Source organism: Cajanus cajan, chromosome 3 (assembly GCF_000230855.2).
Source record: "Cajanus cajan strain Asha chromosome 3, NIPB_CcT2T_4, whole genome shotgun sequence".
Classification (NCBI taxonomy): domain Eukaryota; kingdom Viridiplantae; phylum Streptophyta; class Magnoliopsida; order Fabales; family Fabaceae; genus Cajanus; species Cajanus cajan.
In genome coordinates this window covers 11178994-11200356 of record NC_138519.1, presented here as the reverse complement: position 1 = coordinate 11200356, position 21363 = coordinate 11178994, and the positions used below count along the sequence as shown (strand labels likewise).

The following is a 21363-nucleotide window of genomic DNA, read 5'->3' as shown; positions in this document are numbered from 1 at the left end:
GAGACAGTCTAAAAAAATAAAAAATAAAAATAAAAATTCCATTCAAATGCTCCCAATAATTAATTAATTAATTTATTTGGTGTTTTGGCCTCAACAACTCTTGACGCTCCATTCTCCTTGTCTTGTTTGTTGTTGATGAGCGTTGCGCATGTCTTCCATTTTTGCCCCCGGTTACTCTTTTAACATTCCCGACTTTGAGGTCAACGAGGCCGTCGGCGGGTGTATGCCTGAGACTCCGGAAGATAGTGGAGCATATGGGAGAATCCATGAAGTGTTCTTGAGCTTCAGAGGTGAAGACACACGTGCTTCTTTCGTTTCGCATCTCTCTGCCTCTCTTCAGAATGCTGGAATCGATGTTTTCAAGGATGATGAGTCGCTCCGTAGGGGAGATCACATTTCAGACTCACTGCTGCGAGCAATTGAAGAGTCTGAAATTAGTGTTGTTGTGTTCTCAACAAATTATGCAGGGTCTCCGTGGTGCTTGAATGAGTTAGGGAAAATAATGGAGTGCCACAGAACCATAGGGCACAAAGTTCTCCCGGTGTTCTATGATGTTTATCCCTCCGAAGTGCGCCATCAAAAAGGCGAGTTTGGAAAAGCACTCGAAAAACTTCAGGAGAGGATTTTAAGCTACGTGAATGAGGAGTTTCCGCAATTGGTGCGTGGGATTGGTGACAAATCGGAAGTGATGGATTCCCGATTGAAGGTCATGTTCCCGAATTGTAGGAAGGCACTTCGTGAGGCCGCTGGCATGTCAGGTGTTGTAGTACTCAACTCCAGGTAACTCGATTCACACTTCTTTCTTTCTCACAATTTTTTCTTCATCATTATTATCTCCATTTTAAAAAAAAATCTATTTTTGATAAATGTAGTTTCTGAATATTATTTTAAATAATACTATCTATTTTGGTTTTTAAAATAAATAAACAGAATATATGTATGTTATTTTGATTTTTCACCTTCAGCTTTTATTACTCATAAGAATCTTTGTGTTACTCCATCCTCTTCTCTTCTCTTCTCTTACTTTCACCCGCCACTTCTAAAAATTAGTAATTGAGACGTGTTCTACAAAATTTAATAAAGAAAAAAATTAAAAAACTCAATCAAACAAACTCTAAAAATTATAATATATGTATCCTTTCTATCATATAATTACTTTTTAAGAAATTAATGAAATGGCAATAAGTAACCTAATGGAGTAACGTGTTTCTATCCGACTATAATTTTTTTACTCAAATTTCTTACAGAATTTGATGCATGTATTTGTTCACCTTCTCTTTGTTTTTTGTTATAGAAATGAAAGGGAGACTATAAAAAATATTGTTGAAAATGTTGCACATTTGTTAGACAAGACAGAGTTATTTGTTGCCAATAATCCAGTGGGAGTAGAACCTCGAGTACAAGCAATGAGTCAATTGCTACTCCAAAAATCATCAAATGATGTCCTACTATTAGGGATGTGGGGGATGGGAGGCATTGGTAAAACAACCATTGCTAAAGCCATTTACAATAAGATTGGCCGCAATTTTGAGGGAAGGAGCTTCCTTGCAAATATCAGGGAAGTTTGGAGGCAAGACGTTGGCCAAGTCAATTTACAAGAACAACTTCTGTCTGATATCAACAAAGAAACAAAAATAACGATACATAATGCTGAATCAGGAAAAAATATATTAAAAAAAATACTTTGCTATAAAAAGGTACTTCTTGTATTGGATGATGTGAATGAATTGGACCAACTAAATGCTTTATGTGGAAGTTACAAATGGTTTGGTCCAGGTAGTAGAATAATCATTACCACTAGAGATCAAGATATACTCAGAGGGAGAGTTGACATAGTATATACAATGAAAGGCATGGATGAAGGTGAATCCATTGAGCTTTTTAGTTGGCACGCATTCAAGCAAGCAAGTCCTAAAGAAAATTTTACCCAACTTTCTAGAAATGTAATTACGTATTCCGGGGGATTGCCACTAGCCCTTGAAGTGCTTGGGTGTTATTTGTTTGATATGAAGGTAGCAGAGTGGGAGAATGTATTGGAGAAACTTAAGAGAATTCCTAATCATCAAGTACAAAAGAAGTTAAAAATAAGCTATGATGGTTTAAATGATGATACTGAGAGAGATATATTCCTCGATATAGCTTGTTTCTTTATTGGCATGGATCGGAATGATGTTATACATATATTAAATGGTTGTGGGCTTTTCGCAGAAAATGGAATACGTGTCCTTGTAGAGCGAAGCCTTGTAACAATTGATAATAAAAACAAGCTTCGAATGCATGATTTGATAAGGGACATGGGAAGGGAAATCGTTCGTGCAAATTCACTAAAGGTTCTTGAGAAGCGTAGCAGGTTATGGTTTCATGAGGATGCGCTTGATGTATTAGCAAAAGAAACGGTAAGATGTTTATTTATTATTTTGGATTTAATGTATCTATAGCTAAAGGAAGAAAAAAGACAAATTGAGTTGAAAAGTAGTTTAGATGTGAATTGTTTTTTCTTCCTAGCTCTTAAAACAATTGATGCATTTTTTCATGAAAGCTTTAGCTAGCACATATATTTAAGCTATGTATATTTTTACCTTTTATTCCATTTTATTTCATAGGGAACAGAAGCTATTGAGGGACTGGCTTTGAGGTTATCAATAAATAATGCAACATGTTTGAGCACTAAAGCTTTTAAAAACATGGAGAAACTTAGGTTGCTTCAACTTGCTGGTGTAAGACTTGATGGAGATTTTAAATATCTTTCCAAAGATCTTAGATGGCTGTGTTGGCATGGATTTCCTTTAAAATACATACCAACAAACTTTTATCAAAGAAATCTTATTTCAATTGAGTTACAAAACAGTAATGTTCAACTTGTGTGGAAAGAAGCTCAGGTATTAATTTCTTTTTTTCTTTCCTTTCTATATTTCATGAGCAGTTTTCACCCTTATTTATTGTTACAAATTAAATTTTCTAAAATAGTAAAAAACTATTTTACTATTTCATACTTTTAGACATAAACTTCATATGTGCTTTTTCCATTTTTTACATTGCAAATATATTTAATTAACTTTACCTTATAATCAAGTTGTCATGAATATGCCATAACTTCTAAAATTAAGAATATAATTAACATCTTTTGCCAAAAAATTTAGTCTATAAGAAAAAAATGTTTAAACTTGATTCACTATGAATGTGAAATTTATTCATAAATAACTAAAAAAATGATATTTTATTGTTGTTAATGTTGAATCACTAAGAGCCCTGTAGTGAACATCTAGTGTCAATTTTGCATTTTAGGTGATGTTAATAAAGGTTAACTAAAGCAAAATTTATTTATTTTAATAAAAGATCTTATCTAAAGTTTTGCAGAGATTATAAGTCAAAATTTAATTTACTGTATATTATATAATCCAATAAATTTTATTTGTATTGAATATACAAGAAATATCTTTTTTAGCTCCAAACACACAAAACATAGAGTTTTGTGCATCGACTTTAATATATGAATGTTATTATGTAAACATATATATCCTCCAAAAAAAAATATTAAACTTTATATAAAATTTCCATAAACAACTTTTAATAATTTATTATGTGTATACATTTTTTTCCTATAGATATGACTTACACAATATTACAAGACTTATAATTAAATACTAGTATGTGTTTATAAGTCTAATGTATGTACATAAATATGACTATTTGAGAAGCAAAAGTAAAATTAATCATAAATATGTGTTCCTGCGCGCAATAGAAAAATGAATACTACATTCTAACTTGTAAGCTTTATAACATATAATTGTTACATTCTTTGTTAATTGCAGACAGTGCGGTCATTGCTTGATTTTGTGTTTTTGGGTTATTAGCCTCCTTCATTACCAAAGAAAAAAGAATATACAATTATAATTATTTCCATTTATTTTTTAAAATTTTATTGCTAATTTTTTTTATATGGTATTTGTTTTCTTGCAGCGGATGGAGAAACTTAAAATTCTCAATCTTAGTCATTCTCATTCTTTAACACAGACTCCAGACTTTTCAAAATTGCCTAGTCTTGAAAAGTTAGAACTCATAGATTGTCCAAAATTGTCTAAGATTTCTCATACCATTGGACATCTCAATCGAATTCTTCGAATAAATTTGCAAGATTGTATTAGTCTTCATAACCTTCCAAGGAGTATTTATAAATTGAAAACCCTTAAAACACTCATTCTTTCAGGATGTTCAAAGATTGACAAGTTGGAAGAAGACTTGGAACAAATGGAGTCTTTGACAATCCTCGTTGCAGATAAGACTGCAATAAAAAGAATTCCGTTTTCAATTGTAAGGTCAAAAAGCATTGGATATATTTCTTTATGTGGTTATGAAGGATTCTCGCGTGATGTGTTTCCTTCTATCATTTGGTCTTGGATGTCACCAACCAATAGTCTCTCATCCTGCATTCAAACATCTGTGGGAAAGTCATCTCTTGTTTCTTTAGATGTGCCAAATAGCAGTTCTCATCATCTATCATATATTTTAGAGAACCTTCCAAAGCTTGAAAGTCTTTGCATAGAGTGCGACTCAAAACTTCAACTAACTCAAGAAGCAAAAAATATTATAGATGCCTTATATGCCACAAATTCTGAGGATTTAGAATCAACTACAACTCCCTTAGAAATGCCAGACATTGATGCTTCTACATTAATTGAATGCAACAAACATGCACACACTTCAGGGTCACAAAAATTGTTGGCATGTCATTTAATTCAAATGGGAACAAGTTGCCGAGTCACTTATATTCTGAGACAAAGCATTTTACAGGTTTCACCCTCTTTCTCTATGATATTTATCTAACTGTCATAATTTTAAGAGATGAATATGTTTTTATTCACTAGTTGTTTCCTTCTAATTCCATTTCATCCCTAATCAAAATATTGAAAATCTATAAACATAATTTACAACAAAAACAAAAGAAGTTTCCATATGACTACAGTATTAAATTAGTTGATGATGTGGCAACTGATGTGGCTAACAACATGATTATCATGTCATTACTTAATGGTACTTGATGGTAGAGACTAAAATGTTAGTAGTGAAAAAGTTTGGGATATATTTATGAGGGGAGGTATAATTATATCGGTGTAATTTTTACCAAGTATTACACCACTCAATAACTCTATATTAAATGTAAATTTTGTAAATCCAACCGTTAGATTCAAAAATCATATCACTTTATATATGTATATCAAATTTTGTTAAAATTGAAGAACAACTTGAAGGTAATCAAAATGTTCATATTTTATTATATTTTGAAATAAATATATTACGTCAATTTTGTTTGATAAAAATGAAGTATTAATTCATTTTGGATTAATATAAAATTTTGTATATATGATCTAAGAGTAAAGAACTTTCAATCTAACGGTTGAATTTACAAAATTTACATTTAATATATAGTTATTGAGTGGTGTAATATTTGGTAAAAGTTACACTAGTGTAATTATAACCCTTTTCTCTCTCTCTCTCTCTCTCTCTCTATATATATATATATATATATATATATATATATATATATATATATATAGATATAAGATGCGTTAATACTTAATGTAAGTTTTAAAATCTATACGAAATCTTATATAATTTCAATAGTTTTTTTAATAATGCAAATTTAACAAATCTAATTACTGAATTATGTGATTTTGTAGTCACAATCATGTATATCAAATTTAATATGATTTGGACTTTTCTATATGTATTATCCAATAATAGATATTTACATATTATTTAAATATTATATTATATGTTAAAATAAGTAATGTGATGAATTGTTAAATAATTTTTGAATTATGTAAAATTTGATATACATGATCTTAAGTATAATATCATATAATTTAATGATTTCATCGGTATTCAATTTGCATTATATTAGAGTAAGTCTGTAAATGTTTAAAAAATTTGAAATTATTTAATACTTCATTTCTTTAATTCAAATCAGTGTTTAAAATACTTTTATGATTATCCATCAATTTGAAATAATGAAATGAAATATCAAATGATTTCAAATTATTTTAAAATTTGCAAACTTGATCTATACACTAAAAACTTTAAATTCAACGGTTAAATCGTTGAAATTTAATGTAGAATATAAGTTATTGAATAAAGTAAATCTACGAGTGAACAAATCTCTCCTTATATATATATATATATATATATATATATATATATATATATATATATATATATATATATATATATATTCGTGATCTCAAACAAAAGCAACAGTTACATGAGATCTTTATCTCTCAAATAACTGAAGCTTTTTCTGATGAAAATATTCATGATAATCAGGACAATCTCAGTTATCATTCCGATCAAAATGAGGACGATGAACTTTTTACCGCCCTTATCAATCAGTGTAACATTCAAAAATTCTATGTTGATGTTACCATCCTTATCGACAATTTTGTCTTAAAAACTGTCGCCCTCTTTGACACCGGAGCTGACTCTAATTGTATCTTGGAAGGTCTTATACCAACCAAATACTTCCACAAAACTTATGAAAAGCTCAGAACCGCTAGTGGTTCCCGCCTTGAGATAAGGTATAAGCTCCCTTCGGCCACCATCAAAAACGATAGTCTCCAGGTTGAAACCCCTTTTCTTTTGGTTAAAAATCTGAAGAATGATGTTATTCTTGGAACTCCATTCATTAAATCTATCTTTCCAATCCATATCTCCAATGATGGTATCTCTACTCAGCACCTAGGGAAAACCATTACATTCAAATTCTTGAATAAATCTCTTGTTCGGAATATCAACCAGATTGATTATAAGCTTAATCAAATCAATTTCCTCAAAGAAGAAATTTCTTTTAAACATATCGAAAGCCAACTTTTTCAAACTCATATTAAGAATCGTATTACCAATCTTCATGATCGATTTCAAAATGTTATCTGTTCTGACCTTCCCAATGCCTTTTGGGATCGTAAAAAACATGGTTAATCTTCCCTATGAGAAGGACTTCACTGATCGTCAAATCCCGACCAAAGCTCGACCCATCCAAATGAGTCATGAACTCGTTATCCATTGTCAAAATGAAGTCAAGGACCTCCTTTCTAAAGGTTGGTCATATTTCCAGAATGAAGATGATTGCTTCGGAATTAACCTGGAAGAAGCATCTGAAGAAGAAAACTAATCGCTGTTGAAGCATTATTCCAGCTCTGAATATTGATGGCATTTTGACATCACCCTGACGAAAGAAGTCAACAACCCAGAGTCACTAATCACTGCTCATTTTGCGGAAGAGAACTGTTCACTGTAGCAGAAGCAGAAGTGTACTGTTCATTGTAGCGGAAAACTTCATTTTACTGTTGTAATAGTAACTTTAAAGTTTTCTATAAATTTGTATCCTGCCCACAATGTAAGGCAGAACTTAGAAGCATACGAGAGTTAGTGTGAGAACCTCCTCCTTCTCTCTAGCCTTTGTATCTTTTCAATCAATCAATACAACAATTTTGTATTAAAGTTACTCTTCTCTTCTCATCTCTTCCGCCCTCTTCGTCTGGCTTTGCCGCATTTGGGCTTTAACGTTTATATGCTTTGAATTAACTTTCTGTTTATTTACTTTTGCATATTTATCGTTTTATTTCTGGTTTTGCATGGTAGTCAGTCTACTGCCTACTTCTCTCCGCCTTCTCCCGTGATCCTCCCTGATCTTCCTTAGATACCTCTGGAGAACTTTGAGTATGGATTGAAAATATCATTCATGATATTTTGAAACTCCGAAGGAGCATTTTTAAGACCGAAAGGCATTACGTTCCATTCGTATTGCCCAAACGGAACAGTGAATGCTGTTTTGTAGCGATCAATAGGATTGATTTGGATTTGCCAAAATCCAGATTTCATATCAAATTTTGAAAAGATCTTTGCAGAATGTAAACGAGCAAGAAGATCCTTTTTATTAGGAATAGGATAACGGATCCATTGAAGAGCTTGATTGAGAATCTCAGATTTGAGAAAACTAATTTCTGTTTGAAGGTCATGAATGGTAACAGGCTTAGCCGTAGATTTTTCAAGACGTTTGAGAGTCTGAGTGAGATCAAACTTATTATTGACAAACCTGTTATCAGGATGAGTAGACTGAGGTATCTAAGGAAGATCAGGGAGGATCACGGGAGAAGGCGGAGAGAAGTAGGCAGTAGACTGACTACCATGCAAAACCAGAAATAAAACGATAAATATGCAAAAGTAAATAAACAGAAAGTTAATTCAAAGCATATAAACGTTAAAGCCCAAATGCGGCAAAGCCAGACGAAGAGGGCGGAAGAGATGAGAAGAGAAGAGTAACTTTAATACAAAATTGCTGTATTGATTGATTGAAAAGATACAAAGGCTAGAGAGAAGGAGGAGGTTCTCACACTAACTCTCGTATGCTTCTAAGTTCTGCCTTACATTGTGGGCAGGATACAAATTTATAGAAAACTTTAAAGTTACTATTACAACAGTAAAATGAAGTTTTCCGCTACAGTGAACAGTACACTTCCGCTTCCGCTACAGTGAACAGTTCTCTTCCGCAAAATGAGCAGTGATTAGTGACTCTGGGTTGTTGACTTCTTTCGTCAGGGTGATGTCAGAATGCCATCAATATTCAGAGCTGGAATAATGCTTCAACAGCGATTAATTTTCTTCTTCAGATGCTTCTTCCAGGTTAATTCCGAAGCAATCATCTTCATTCTGGAAATATGACCCAGATGAAGAGGATGGAGAAGAGACTTCTTTCTTGGCTTTTCCTTTAGACGAGCTGGATTCTGAGTCCGACTGCAGGAGGTCAAGAATCTGATGAAGATTTGCTGCTAAAACTTCATCGTTTATAGATGCTGCAAGAACTGCTGCGATTTTAGTCTTCCGATTAAGAAACTGGCAGGTTTCTGGATCAGCAGCCTTAAGGCTCTTTAGATTCTTTTGGAACCAAAGTGCTACCCCTTGTGTGTTGGCTCGGGATGCATCAAACTGATCCCACCATTTGACAGAGGCTTGTTTACCTAAGATTGGAAGAAGCTTGGAGGTCTTCTTAAACTGATGTTGCCAGGCAAAAATCCATGACAAAGAAAATTTTGAGAAGAAATGAAGAGATGTATGGAACTGGCTAGTCCCTTCTTCAAATCTTGATTTGAACTGATTATATCCTTCTTTGATGTCTGAAGGAAGAATACTCAGGATTGGCCCGAAATACTCCCACCACTCGGCGAACCATTGTGGAAAGAAATATCGAACATTTTGTTTAAAATAGATTAGCCAGGAGTGCCTATGGTGTTTGTTTTGAAACCAAAAAACATTTGTCCAGGCACTGATATAATCCCAGTAATTGTACCCGATTGGGTCAAATGGCTGAGAGAATTTTCTGACTTGATTTGGTTTATTATCAAAATCTTTAAAAGTTAAAATTTTGAGGATTTGAATAGTTGAATGCGTAATAAGCTGATTATCATTTCTATCAAAATTATGTTTAATAGAAACAGATTTAGAATCCACCAGTATGAATTCGTAAAATTTCCTTGTCTTGTTAAGACTAAGGGGTTTGAAAAGAAAGCCTGGTGGAAAGATTTTTTCGCAAATTTTATTTGGATTTGGATCCCAGAACTTGGGTTCCATTTGGATTGTAGGTTGAAATCTTCCTTCTTTTGGTAGATAGGAAGATGGTTGTTTTTGGGCAACTGGCTGAGGCTGCTCAACCAATGCTTCTGTTTTAGCAATTTTTGAAATAATTGATTTCAGATATTGATCAGGTTCTTCTGAAAGAATTTGTTTCCAAGCCTTGGGAGGTTGTTTTTGGGTAAGGGGTTGAGGCTGGTCAACTAATTCTTTTGGATGTAAGGTTATTTTAGATTTGGAAATTTCTGAAATAATTGATTTCAGGTTTTGATCCCAGAAGAGATCATTTGGTTCTTCTGAAAAAATCTGTTTCCAGGATTTGGAAGGGAGTTTAGTCATCCCACAATCCTGAAGGGCTTGAAGGGTTGGGAGTGCCATAGCATAGTCTGATGGCTTGGTTTGCTGAGTAGATGACCCAGCTTTAGATTTGGGTTGCTGAGATGGCCCAGCAGTTTGCTGAGATGACCCAGCTTGGGTTGATGACCCTATTTTGGAGGTTTCAGAGGAAACCTTGGTTGATTTGTCATCCTCGATTGAAGATGAAGATTTTGCTGGGCGACTTGGTTTGCCCAAAATGATTCCTTTTCCCCTTCCCCTGGAAGAGGCTGATCGCGGCCTCAATTTAGGCGTCATCGCATTCTGTCTTGCCCTGTAGGAATTCACGGGTAAGATAGTCAGGTAAAGTGTTTGAGGTGCCTTTGATATATTCAATATCGAAATCAAAAACACTTAAAATTGCTTGCCATCGGGCAAAGATTTGTTTTGATGCTAGATTCTTAACATCTTTTTGTAAAATATCTTTGGCTGATTTACAGTCAACCCGAACTAAATTTTTTATTTAATAAATCAGATTGAAATTTCGAAATACTCAGAACGATGGCGAAAACTTCTTTTTTTACAGTAGAATAATTTTGTTGGATCTATTAACAGAACCAAAATAAAATATATAAAATAGAATTTAAAAGAAGCAGTAAAGGGTAACACATAGTTCAGAAATCCAGAGCATAATAACCTTACATCATGATTTTAATATTAAAAGAAACTTAGATCCAGCCATAAATTCCTACTTCCCCATCTGGCTCTGATACCAGAGGTATCTAAGGAAGATCAACTTGTTGTTTGATTTGTTTGACGATATTGGTATGGACATCAGTCCATGGTGGGGGAGAATTCTTGAGTCTTTCATGAAGGGGTTTAATTATGTTACTGAGTTGAGGAAAGAAATCAGAAACATAATTTAAACAACCTAAGAATCTTTGAAGTTGTGTTTTCTCAAGAATCTGATTAGGAAGGTCATCATCAGCTTGGACGTCATCATCAGACGATTGTTTATCATCTTCATCACTATCAGAAGAATTGATAAAAAGATTATTGAGCTGGTCAAGGATAGTAGGATCAAGGTTGAGTTCTCTAACCTTAGAGGAGACCCTACAGAATTTTGCTAAATGACCTTGGCGGCCACATTTGAAACAAGTCCTAGTTTCTCTAGGCCTGTTACTAGGATTCGGCAGTAGACTGACTACCATGCAAAACCAGAAATAAAACGATAAATATGCAAAAGTAAATAAACAGAAAGTTAATTCAAAGCATATAAACGTTAAAGCCCAAATGCGGCAAAGCCAGACGAAGAGGGCGGAAGAGATGAGAAGAGAAGAGTAACTTTAATACAAAATTGCTGTATTGATTGATTGAAAAGATACAAAGGCTAGAGAGAAGGAGGAGGTTCTCACACTAACTCTCGTATGCTTCTAAGTTCTGCCTCACATTGTGGGCAGGATACAAATTTATAGAAAACTTTAAAGTTACTATTACAACAGTAAAATGAAGTTTTCAGCTACAGTGAACAGTACACTTCCGCTTCCGCTATAGTGAACAGTTCTCTTCCGCAAAATGAGCAGTGATTAGTGACTCTGGGTTGTTGACTTCTTTCGTCAGGGTGATGTCAGAATGCCATCAATATTCAGAGCTGGAATAATGCTTCAACAGCGATTAGTTTTCTTCTTCAGATGCTTCTTCCAGGTTAATTCCGAAGCAATCATCTTCATTCTGGAAATATGACCCAGATGAAGAGGATGGAGAAGAGACTTCTTTCTTGGCTTTTCCTTTAGACGAGCTAGATTCTGAGTCCGACTGCAGGAGGTCAAGAATCTGATGAAGATTTGCTGCTAAAACTTCATCGTTTGTAGATGCTGCAAGAACTGCTGCGATTTTAGACTTCCGATTAAGAAACTGGCAGGTTTCTGGATCAGCAGCCTTAAGGCTCTTTAGATTCTTTTGGAACCAAAGTGCTACCCCTTGTGTGTTGGCTCGGGATGCATCAAACTGATCCCACCATTTGACAGAGGCTTGTTTACCTAAGATTGGAAGAAGCTTGGAGGTCTTCTTAAACTGATGTTGCCAGGCAAAAATCCATGACAAAGAAAATTTTGAGAAGAAATGAAGAGATGTATGGAACTGGCTAGTCCCTTCTTCAAATCTTGATTTGAACTGATTATATCCTTTTTTGATGTCTGAAGGAAGAATACTCAGGATTGGCCCGAAATACTCCCACCACTCGGCGAACCATTGTGGAAAGAAATATCGAACATTTTGTTTAAAATAGATTAGCCAGGAGTGCCTATGGTGTTTGTTTTGAAACCAAAAAACATTTGTCCAGGCACTGATATAATCCCAGTAATTGTACCCGATTGGGTCAAATGGCTGAGAGAATTTTCTGACTTGATTTGGTTTATTATCAAAATCTTTAAAAGTTAAAATTTTGAGGATTTGAATAGTTGAATGCGTAATAAGCTGATTATCATTTCTATCAAAATTATGTTTAATAGAAACAGATTTAGAATCCACCAGTATGAATTCGTAAAATTTCCTTGTCTTGTTAAGACTAAGGGGTTTGAAAATATCATTCATGATATTTTGAAACTCCGAAGGAGCATTTTTAAGACCGAAAGGCATTACGTTCCATTCGTATTGCCCAAACGGAACAGTGAATGCTGTTTTGTAGCGATCAATAGGATTGATTTGGATTTGCCAAAAGAGGTTTGTAATTGATAACTAGCCGAGGAGCACCACGCTCAATTTCGGAAGCTTTGTTGACATATAAAGCAGCGCAAGACCACGGGCTCTTACTCTTTCTGATTAAACCTTTAGAAAGGAGGTCCTTGACTTCATTTTGACAATGGATAACGAGTTCATGACTCATTTGGATGGGTCGAGCTTTGGTCGGGATTTGACGATCAGTGAAGTCCTTCTCATAGGGAAGATTAACCATATGTTTTTTACGATCCCAAAAGGCATTGGGAAGGTCAGAACAGATAACATTTTGAAATCGATCATGAAGATTGGTAATACGATTCTTAATATGAGTTTGAAAAAGTTGGCTTTCGATATGTTTAAAAGAAATTTCTTCTTTGAGGAAATTGATTTGATTAAGCTTATAATCAATCTGGTTGATATTCCGAACAAGAGATTTATTCAAGAATTTGAATGTAATGGTTTTCCCTAGGTGCTGAGTAGAGATACCATCATTGGAGATATGGATTGGAAAGATAGATTTAATGAATGGAGTTCCAAGAATAACATCATTCTTCAGATTTTTAACCAAAAGAAAAGGGGTTTCAACCTGGAGACTATCGTTTTTGATGGTGGCCGAAGGGAGCTTATACCTTATCTCAAGGCGGGAACCACTAGCGGTTCTGAGCTTTTCATAAGTTTTGTGGAAGTATTTGGTTGGTATAAGACCTTCCAAGATACAATTAGAGTCAGCTCCGGTGTCAAAGAGGGCGACAGTTTTTAAGACAAAATTGTCGATAAGGATGGTAACATCAACATAGAATTTTTGAATGTTACACTGATTGATAAGGGCGGTAAAAAGTTCATCGTCCTCATTTTGATCGGAATGATAACTGAGATTGTCCTGATTATCATGAATATTTTCATCAGAAAAAGCTTCAGTTATTTGAGAGATAAAGATCTCATGTAACTGTTGCTTTTGTTTGAGATCACGAATCTCAGATTTGAGAAAACTAATTTCTGTTTGAAGGTCATGAATGGTAACAGGCTTAGCCGTAGATTTTTTAAGACGTTTGAGAGTCTGAGTGAGATCAAACTTATTATTGACAAACCTGTTATCAGGATGAGTAGACTTAGGTTTGTGAAGGAGTTGCTTGAGCTTCTCAAGATACTCATTCCGTTCATGAGGATCTTGAATGGATTTTAAAGCGTCAAGGAGAAGATTTTGCTCATCATTGTGAATAACATTGATAATAGGAGATTCAGAGCCATCATCTGAAGAGGAGAGGTCATCATCAGCTTGGACGTCATCATCAGACGATTGTTTATCATCTTCATCACTATCAGAAGAATTGATAAAAAGATTATTGAGCTGGTCAAGGATAGTAGGATCAAGGTTGAGTTCTCTAACCTTAGAGGAGACCCTACAGAATTTTGCTAAATGACCTTGGCGGCCACATTTGAAACAAGTCCTAGTTTCTCTAGGCCTGTTACTAGGATTCGGACCCTGAGGCGTAGGTTTAGTAATAGGTGGCCTATTATGTTGGTTATTGGTTTGTCTAGGCCTAAATTTAGAGAATTTGGGTCTAGGTTTACTTACTTGATATTTTCCAGACTTCTTATATATATATATATATATATATATATATATATATATATATATATATAGAGAGAGAGAGAGAGAGAGAGATTGGGATCAAATGACTCCAAGAGTGACTCTTGCTTAAGTTACTTCACTCAATAATTCATGATTTATATTGAATTTCAATGAACCAACTATTAAATTAAAAGTTCTTAATGCATAGATCAATTCTAAAAGTTTTAAACTTTTTTTGAAAATTATTTGATACTTCATTTTTTTTAATTCAAATTGGCAAATAATCATAAAAATATTTTATACATTGATTTAACAGTCGAATTATTGAAATTCAACATAGATCATGAGTTATTGAATGAAATAACTTAAGCGAGAGTTACTCTTGAATTCATTTAATCCCTCCTCATATATATATATTTATATATATAGGGAGCATATCAAGTGAGAGAGAATTTATTATGAGAGATGAGAGGGTTAAAATATAACCCTTAGATTAATCAAGTGAGAGAAAATTTGGGGTTTAATCAAGTGAGAGAATGTTAATCTAAGGGTTATATTTTAACCATCTCATCTCTCATAATAAATTCTCGCTCACTTGATATGCTCCCTATATATATATATATATATATATATATATATATATATATATATATATATATATATATATATATATATATATATATATATATATATATATATATATATATATATATATATATATATATATATATATATATATATATATATATATATATATATATATATTAAGAACTTTAAATTCAATGGTTTAATCCTTTTGGTTTGATATAGAGCATGGGTTATTGAACGTAGTAAGTGTAGGTAGACTTACTCCTAGCGTAAACGGATCCCTCCTTATATATATATATATATATATATATATATATATATATATATATATACCATTGAATTTAAAGTTCTTAATACATACATCAAATATGCAATTTTTTTTAAAAATTTAAAAATTATTTGATACTTTGTTTCGTTAATTCAAATTGACGGATAATCATAAAAACATGTTATCCGTCAATTTGAATTAATTAAACGATCTATCAAATAATTTTTAGATTTTTAAAAAAATTGCGTAATCGATCTGTGCATTAAAAATTTTAAATTTAACAGTTGGATCGTTTAGATTTAATATAGAGCATAAGTTATTGAACGAAGTAAGTCTAGGTAGACTATTCCTAGAGTAAATGGATCTCTCTCTCTCTCTCTCTCTATATATATATATATATATATATATATATATTCCAAATAAGTAATTAGTATTAGAAGAGTTTTGTTTTTTTTTAGCATATAAGAAATTACGTTGATGTTGCATGTGATAACATATGATTGGAAAACCCCGAATTTGTATATTATAAGGGTTTTGAACACTCCAGCAAAACCTCTTTTCTATTTTTTTTTTCTTGTTTATTTTTAATTATTTTCATATCTCAATTTTTCCACATAGAACACTAGAGGAAAGAGAAAATATTTTTTAAGAGTGTTGCTTGACCATTTTTTTTATTATGTGTTTCTATTATAAATAGCTTGTCACTATATAAAATCAAATTTTAAATTAAAAGTATTGTCACATTTTCATTTTTTTGAGGTATGGAATTTTTTTGTTGGACTAACAATCTTTGTTTATCTAATATGAGCAAATATTGTATTCACAACATTAATATTTTTATCAAGCTATATTCATTCATTATACTTTTTCGGTACTCAAAAGATTACTTTTGTTGATGAGAATGAGTTATAATCTTTTTATATCTTCAACTGTTGAATTAATTGTGAAGGTTATTAACGTATTGTTCAATAAACTTTTAAGCATATATTCTTTTATCCCGTTACCTAAAATAAAAACTTTAAGCATATCTATTTTCATTTTACAGAATAAAAGTACTGGTGATTGCAATTATGTGCTCCCTGGTGATAATTATCCAGAATGGTTAACATTTGACAACCAAGGTTCTTCTGTGATTTTTGAAGTCCCTGAAGTAAATGGACACAACTTGAAGACAATGATGTGTCATGTTCATTATTCTTCACCAAACAATATAAAATCAACCGGCTTGAAAAACTTACTGGTGATAAATCACACAAAGACCACCATTCAAGTTTTTAAGAGAGATGCATTACTTTTCTGTGACAATGAGAAGTGGCAAAAAGTACTATCAAATATAGATCCTAAAAACGAAGTGGAAATTGTTGTTGTTTATGAGAGCAAATTAATTGTGAAAAAGATAACAGTTTATCTCATATACGAAGCAATAGATGAACACATGGAGCACTACCAAACATCAAATAAGAATGAAATTGTTTCTAGTGATGATGAAAGTGTATGTGTTGTTAGGTCGACCTCTCCTAAAGTGTGCACTCAATTTGGTCACGGTGGCAATGGTAAACGAGGTTGCTTTGGCCGAAGAGGTGGCCATGATGGTCATAGCAATGTTCAATGTCAAGTATGCAATAAAATTGGCCACATTGCTACCAATTGCTATCATCGTTTTGATCCCAATTATGATGCTCCAGGCAATTTTCAGTTTCAGAATCAATTCCCTCAACAGCAACAATTTCACTTCTTTTATATGCATCCTACACTATTACAATATTCCATTCTCCTTTTATTAATTGTTATTTTATTTAAGTTGTTAGTGTAAACTAGTTTAACAGGTAACTTGTGTACGTTAGTTTGTTTCTTGTTCTATTTTATCCTTAGGTTATATATATATATATATATATATATATATATATATAGCTTTGTATTTCTTCTTTTGTCATCAATGAGTAATATTTCATTCAGTATATTTCTTTCTTTCTCTTTGTTCTTCGCTCATATCCTTCACCATTGAAGAAACTTTGATATGGTATCAGAAGATTTTTGATCCCCTTCTGCATACTTTGATTCTGATTTTTTTTTCTTGTGATCACCATGGTTGATGCTTTTCCAATTCAGATTGATCAACATGATCCTCTTTTCATTCACCATGCTGATCATCTAAGTAAAAGCATCGTGTCCACACCTTTGAACGGTGACAATTTCGATTCTTAGAGATGTGTTGTTGTTATCGCACTTGAATCCAAGAACAAGATGGGATTTGCTGATGGTTCAATCCCGAAGCCAACTAATCCAACTAAAATTTCTTTGTGGAAAAGAAATAATAGCATTGTAAGATCTTGGCTTCTCAATTTAGTTAACAAAAACATTACTACGAGTGTCATTTACACCATCACAGTCGCAATCTTTTGGGAAGATTTAAACTCCAAATATAGGAAACAAAATGGGCCTCAGGTTTTCCAATTGAAGAAAGCAATCTTTTCTTGCAATAAAGGTTCAATGTCTGTCAGCTAGTATTTTGCCAAGATCAAGAGTTTTTGGGAAGGATTGAGTGGTTTTCAACCACCTCACTCTTGCACATGTGAGGGAGTAAATCTTTTGCTTGAGTACCTTCATTTTAAGTATATGATGTCTTTTTTAATGGGTCTCAATGAAAACTATTCTCAGATCAGTTGTCAGATCTTACTAATGGATCTTATTCCTTCAACAAGTCAAGTTTTTTCCCTTGAGGTTTAAGAAGAAAAAAGACAACAAGTTGGCATTGCCACATAGCAACCATCACCAATTGCTTTTGTTGTTCCTCGATCCAACTCTAAACCTCACCAATCTGGATCAAACAAAAAGGAAAGACCCAAATGCAGCTACTATAAAATGCTTGGCCAAACAGAAAACAAATGTTATAAAAAGCATGGATACCCTAGAGGTTACAAGAAATCCACTCCCAATGTAAATCAAGTCACTGATTCAAATGATTCTTGTGATGCCCCAAACTTTTCCTTTTCTTTTTCCACCCTCACTTTCACTTCCTCTTTTACAAATTCTGAACAATTTTCCCTCTCATTCTCTAAGGTTGAACACTAGTGAAGCGAAAAATCCTTAGAGTCGAAATTGAATCTAGTTCTTCACTCTCCTCACATTCTCATCTTGAGCTTTAATTAGGATAGGGAAGTTTACAATTGTGCTTGTGTAGGTCAGTTGTTAAGGTGAATTGGGTGTGTGTGATTACTGAGTTGTTGAGAAGGGAGGAGTTGGGTTTTTGATGTTGTGGTGAACTTGCTAAAGTGTGGGAAGGATTATAGATGCATGTTGATGTTTTACATTATTTTTAGCTGTTTAGTATAATAGTAAGTGTTTGGAACTTGTTGCATGCTTTAGGATTTGTTGGATTTCAGGTTTGGATGAAAAATTGAAGTTGGGTTTTTGCTGGTTTTTGAGCATGCACCGGGCGCGCATTCATGGCGCTGGGCGAGCCTTTGGCAAATAGGCAATTTCCTAGTTCATGTTGGGGCAAGGTTAGTCACGTCAGGCGGGAACTTGAAATTGAGTCTTTGGCTGAAGGGCACCGGGCACGGGATGAGACACGTCAGGCACGATATTAGTAAATTGTAATATGAACTCTCTGTTGAGGTCACGCCAGGCATAGTGGAGGATGCATCGGGTGCAACCTTGGTAGAGAGTCTCACTCTCTTTTTGCGTTGAGCGTGGGAAGCCCACGCTGGGTGCGGTTAAGGTAGAAAACCTCATATTGGAATACTTCAAGCGAAATTCTAATTTTTTTGAGCGCAATTCAGAGGGTAAGTCTCTGACTTAGTGGCATCGGGCGCGGGTTGTGGTGCATCAGGTGTGGGACCCCTAGAGGAGTCCCTAACTTGGGGTGCACCAGGTGCAGGGGTAGTTGCACTAGGCGTGTAAGTACCAGGGAATGCCCTATTTCCCTAGTGCTGGGCATGTGCTTGCTTGTGCCGGGCACGAATTGTATAATGTAGAATAAGTTGTATACATGTTGACTATTATTGATGAGGGTGTTGTATTGTAGAGATAATTATAAGTTGTTTCAGTTGTTTATGAAAGTTGATTAAATGTTTTTGTAAGTTGTTTAAAAGATGTAAAGTTGTATGATGAATATGTTGAAATGTTGAAAGTTGCTTATTATTGTACTATTGATATTGTGCTGATAACAGTTGATCAAGTTGAAAATTCAAGTTGGTTATATGTTGTTAAGTTGATCAAAGTTGTTAAGTTGCCTATAGTTGTTGAAGTGGTAATATGATGCTTATAGTTGCTCAAGTTGTTTACTCAAGTTATATTAAGATGTCTATTGTTGTAAAGTTGTTAAGATGCCTATTGTTGTATAGTTGTTAAGTTGGGGACATATGATTAAGATATATGTCCTGTGTTGAGATACATAGTACTAACATGATAAGTTAAAAGTTGTTTTCTAAAAGTTGAATCCCTTAGTAATGTGTGGGCGACATGGAAGTAGTCGATCCATGTTCTAGTTGATTGACCAATTTGAGTAAGGTATCTAGCTAGTTAGAGATGTAGTCTTTGACTAGGTACTGGAGGGTGCGTGGTACTTGGAGGGTAGTGGGTGGGCTAACTCCATATGTGGATTGGTGATGCAAGCCAAGGTCGTGGTAGGCCCACACCTAAACCCTTATGTCCTAATAGTAGTACTAGACCTTTGAGTCTGAGTGGCACACTTGAGAAATCAACAATTATTGTCTATACCTGGTTCTCTTTAGAGTTCCTAACAATGCCCTATAACTGACCTGGTTGAGATAGAACTAATGCTAGATTCGGTAGGTATGCCATCTAGACTGCTCAACCTCAGTTGTTAGAGATCTCCTAGTTGTATATGCATGATGACACATTAGTTGATGTTGCATGGATGTTGTCTATGTTGTTGCATTTCAGTTGTATATTATGTTGCATGTGTTGATAAAGTTGTTGCTTGTAGTTGATGTTGAAAGATGAAATGTGGTATTAAGTTTATGCTTATTTTATGATGTTTATTATTGTGAGTTTACCCTAGCATTGTCGGAACCCGACCTAAATTTTTTTAATTTAATTTTGTTCTTTTAGATGGCTTGTTTAACTTCCCTTTTTAAATCTCATTGACATTGGAATGTCTGATAACCTAACTAAACCTCCGTCAATGGTTTTGAAAATGGTTCTTGGAGTTGTCACCGATATTTTGCTTAAGACATTAAAAAAAGAAATGGTTTTCGAAATTAGAGTTGAGTAAGGGAGTTGATTACGTGTGGAGAAGGTGTTAGGCAACCCACAATGCCTAAAATTAGTACCCTATGACGTATTTATCAATAAAGCAAAGCAAAGATTAATATTTTTACCCCATAATTATGTATACACAATAATGAACTAGCTACATTATGCTCTAATCTTAGGAAAGTGATAAATTAAAGCCATAAATAGAAAGAGAGAGATTTCATAACCTCTAAAGCAAGCTTTTATAGAAAAAGAAAACTGAAGGTGCTTTCCGGCAAACTCCTCACTCTACAAGAACCTCTCAATCACTCAAGAAAGGCTCTTAGACTATAGAAACTATGAAATCATTGCCAATTGGACCAAAGATCTCTTAATCAAGCTTTCAATGAGTTTTTTTTTTACTTAGAGTGCTTCTGCCAAATGATTTAAAACAAATATTTATTAAATATAAGTTCATAAATTTAACTAAAGTAGCATAAACTCCAATAACAATGAAATCAACGTTCTAAAATCCCTTGCCCCGACGTCGCACTCTAACCCGATGTCACACTATTAGAGTAATCTCATGACTCAATTATTTACACCTTGAATGTCACTCATATCCGAATCTAATATATTTAACATCATTAACTCTAAAGTTAATCCATTCTACTTCCACATCACAAATTTATATATACACTATACGTGTCACACATCTAGCACCGTATCACGCACACGCCCATGCTGACGTATCACACATCTAGCATCGTGCCACGCACACAATTGTGCCAATGCATTCCACTACTAGCATCGTATCATGCACACGACTGTATCGATGCATTACACATCCAGTACCGTGTCACGCATACGACCGTGAACAAAATAATCACATAGCTAGCACCGTATCACGCACATGCCTATGCTAATGCATCTCACGTCTAGCATCGTGTCACACACATAACTATGCCAAAGTATCACACTACATTTCTCAATCAAACTCAATACCACTTACACAACCAACATTTCCACATAAACTAATGGATCATACACAAAACTTGCACTACATCCTAATACACATCAA

General features: G+C 33.8%; 1 protein-coding gene across 5 annotated transcripts; it reads left to right on the top strand.

The window, feature by feature from the left end:
* Positions 1-79: 79 nt before the first annotated feature.
* On the top strand, positions 80-20098 carry LOC109804040 (disease resistance protein RUN1). 5 transcript variants are annotated; one of them, XM_083070377.1, is made up of 5 exons: positions 80-780; positions 1295-2396; positions 2604-2879; positions 3961-4791; positions 6322-7498. In XM_083070377.1, exons 1-5 carry the CDS (start codon positions 149-151, stop codon positions 6970-6972), a joined length of 3492 nt encoding a protein of 1163 aa, XP_082926503.1. In that variant the 5' UTR covers positions 80-148; the 3' UTR covers positions 6973-7498. The 5 variants fall into 5 exon arrangements, with proteins under 5 accessions (XP_082926503.1, XP_020221373.1, XP_082926504.1 ...); XM_083070378.1 differs by lacking the exon at positions 6322-7498 and adding an exon at positions 18467-20098 and having other exon boundaries at positions 82-780; XM_020365783.3 differs by lacking the exon at positions 6322-7498 and adding an exon at positions 16129-20098 and having other exon boundaries at positions 82-780.
* Positions 20099-21363: the final 1265 nt, after the last annotated feature.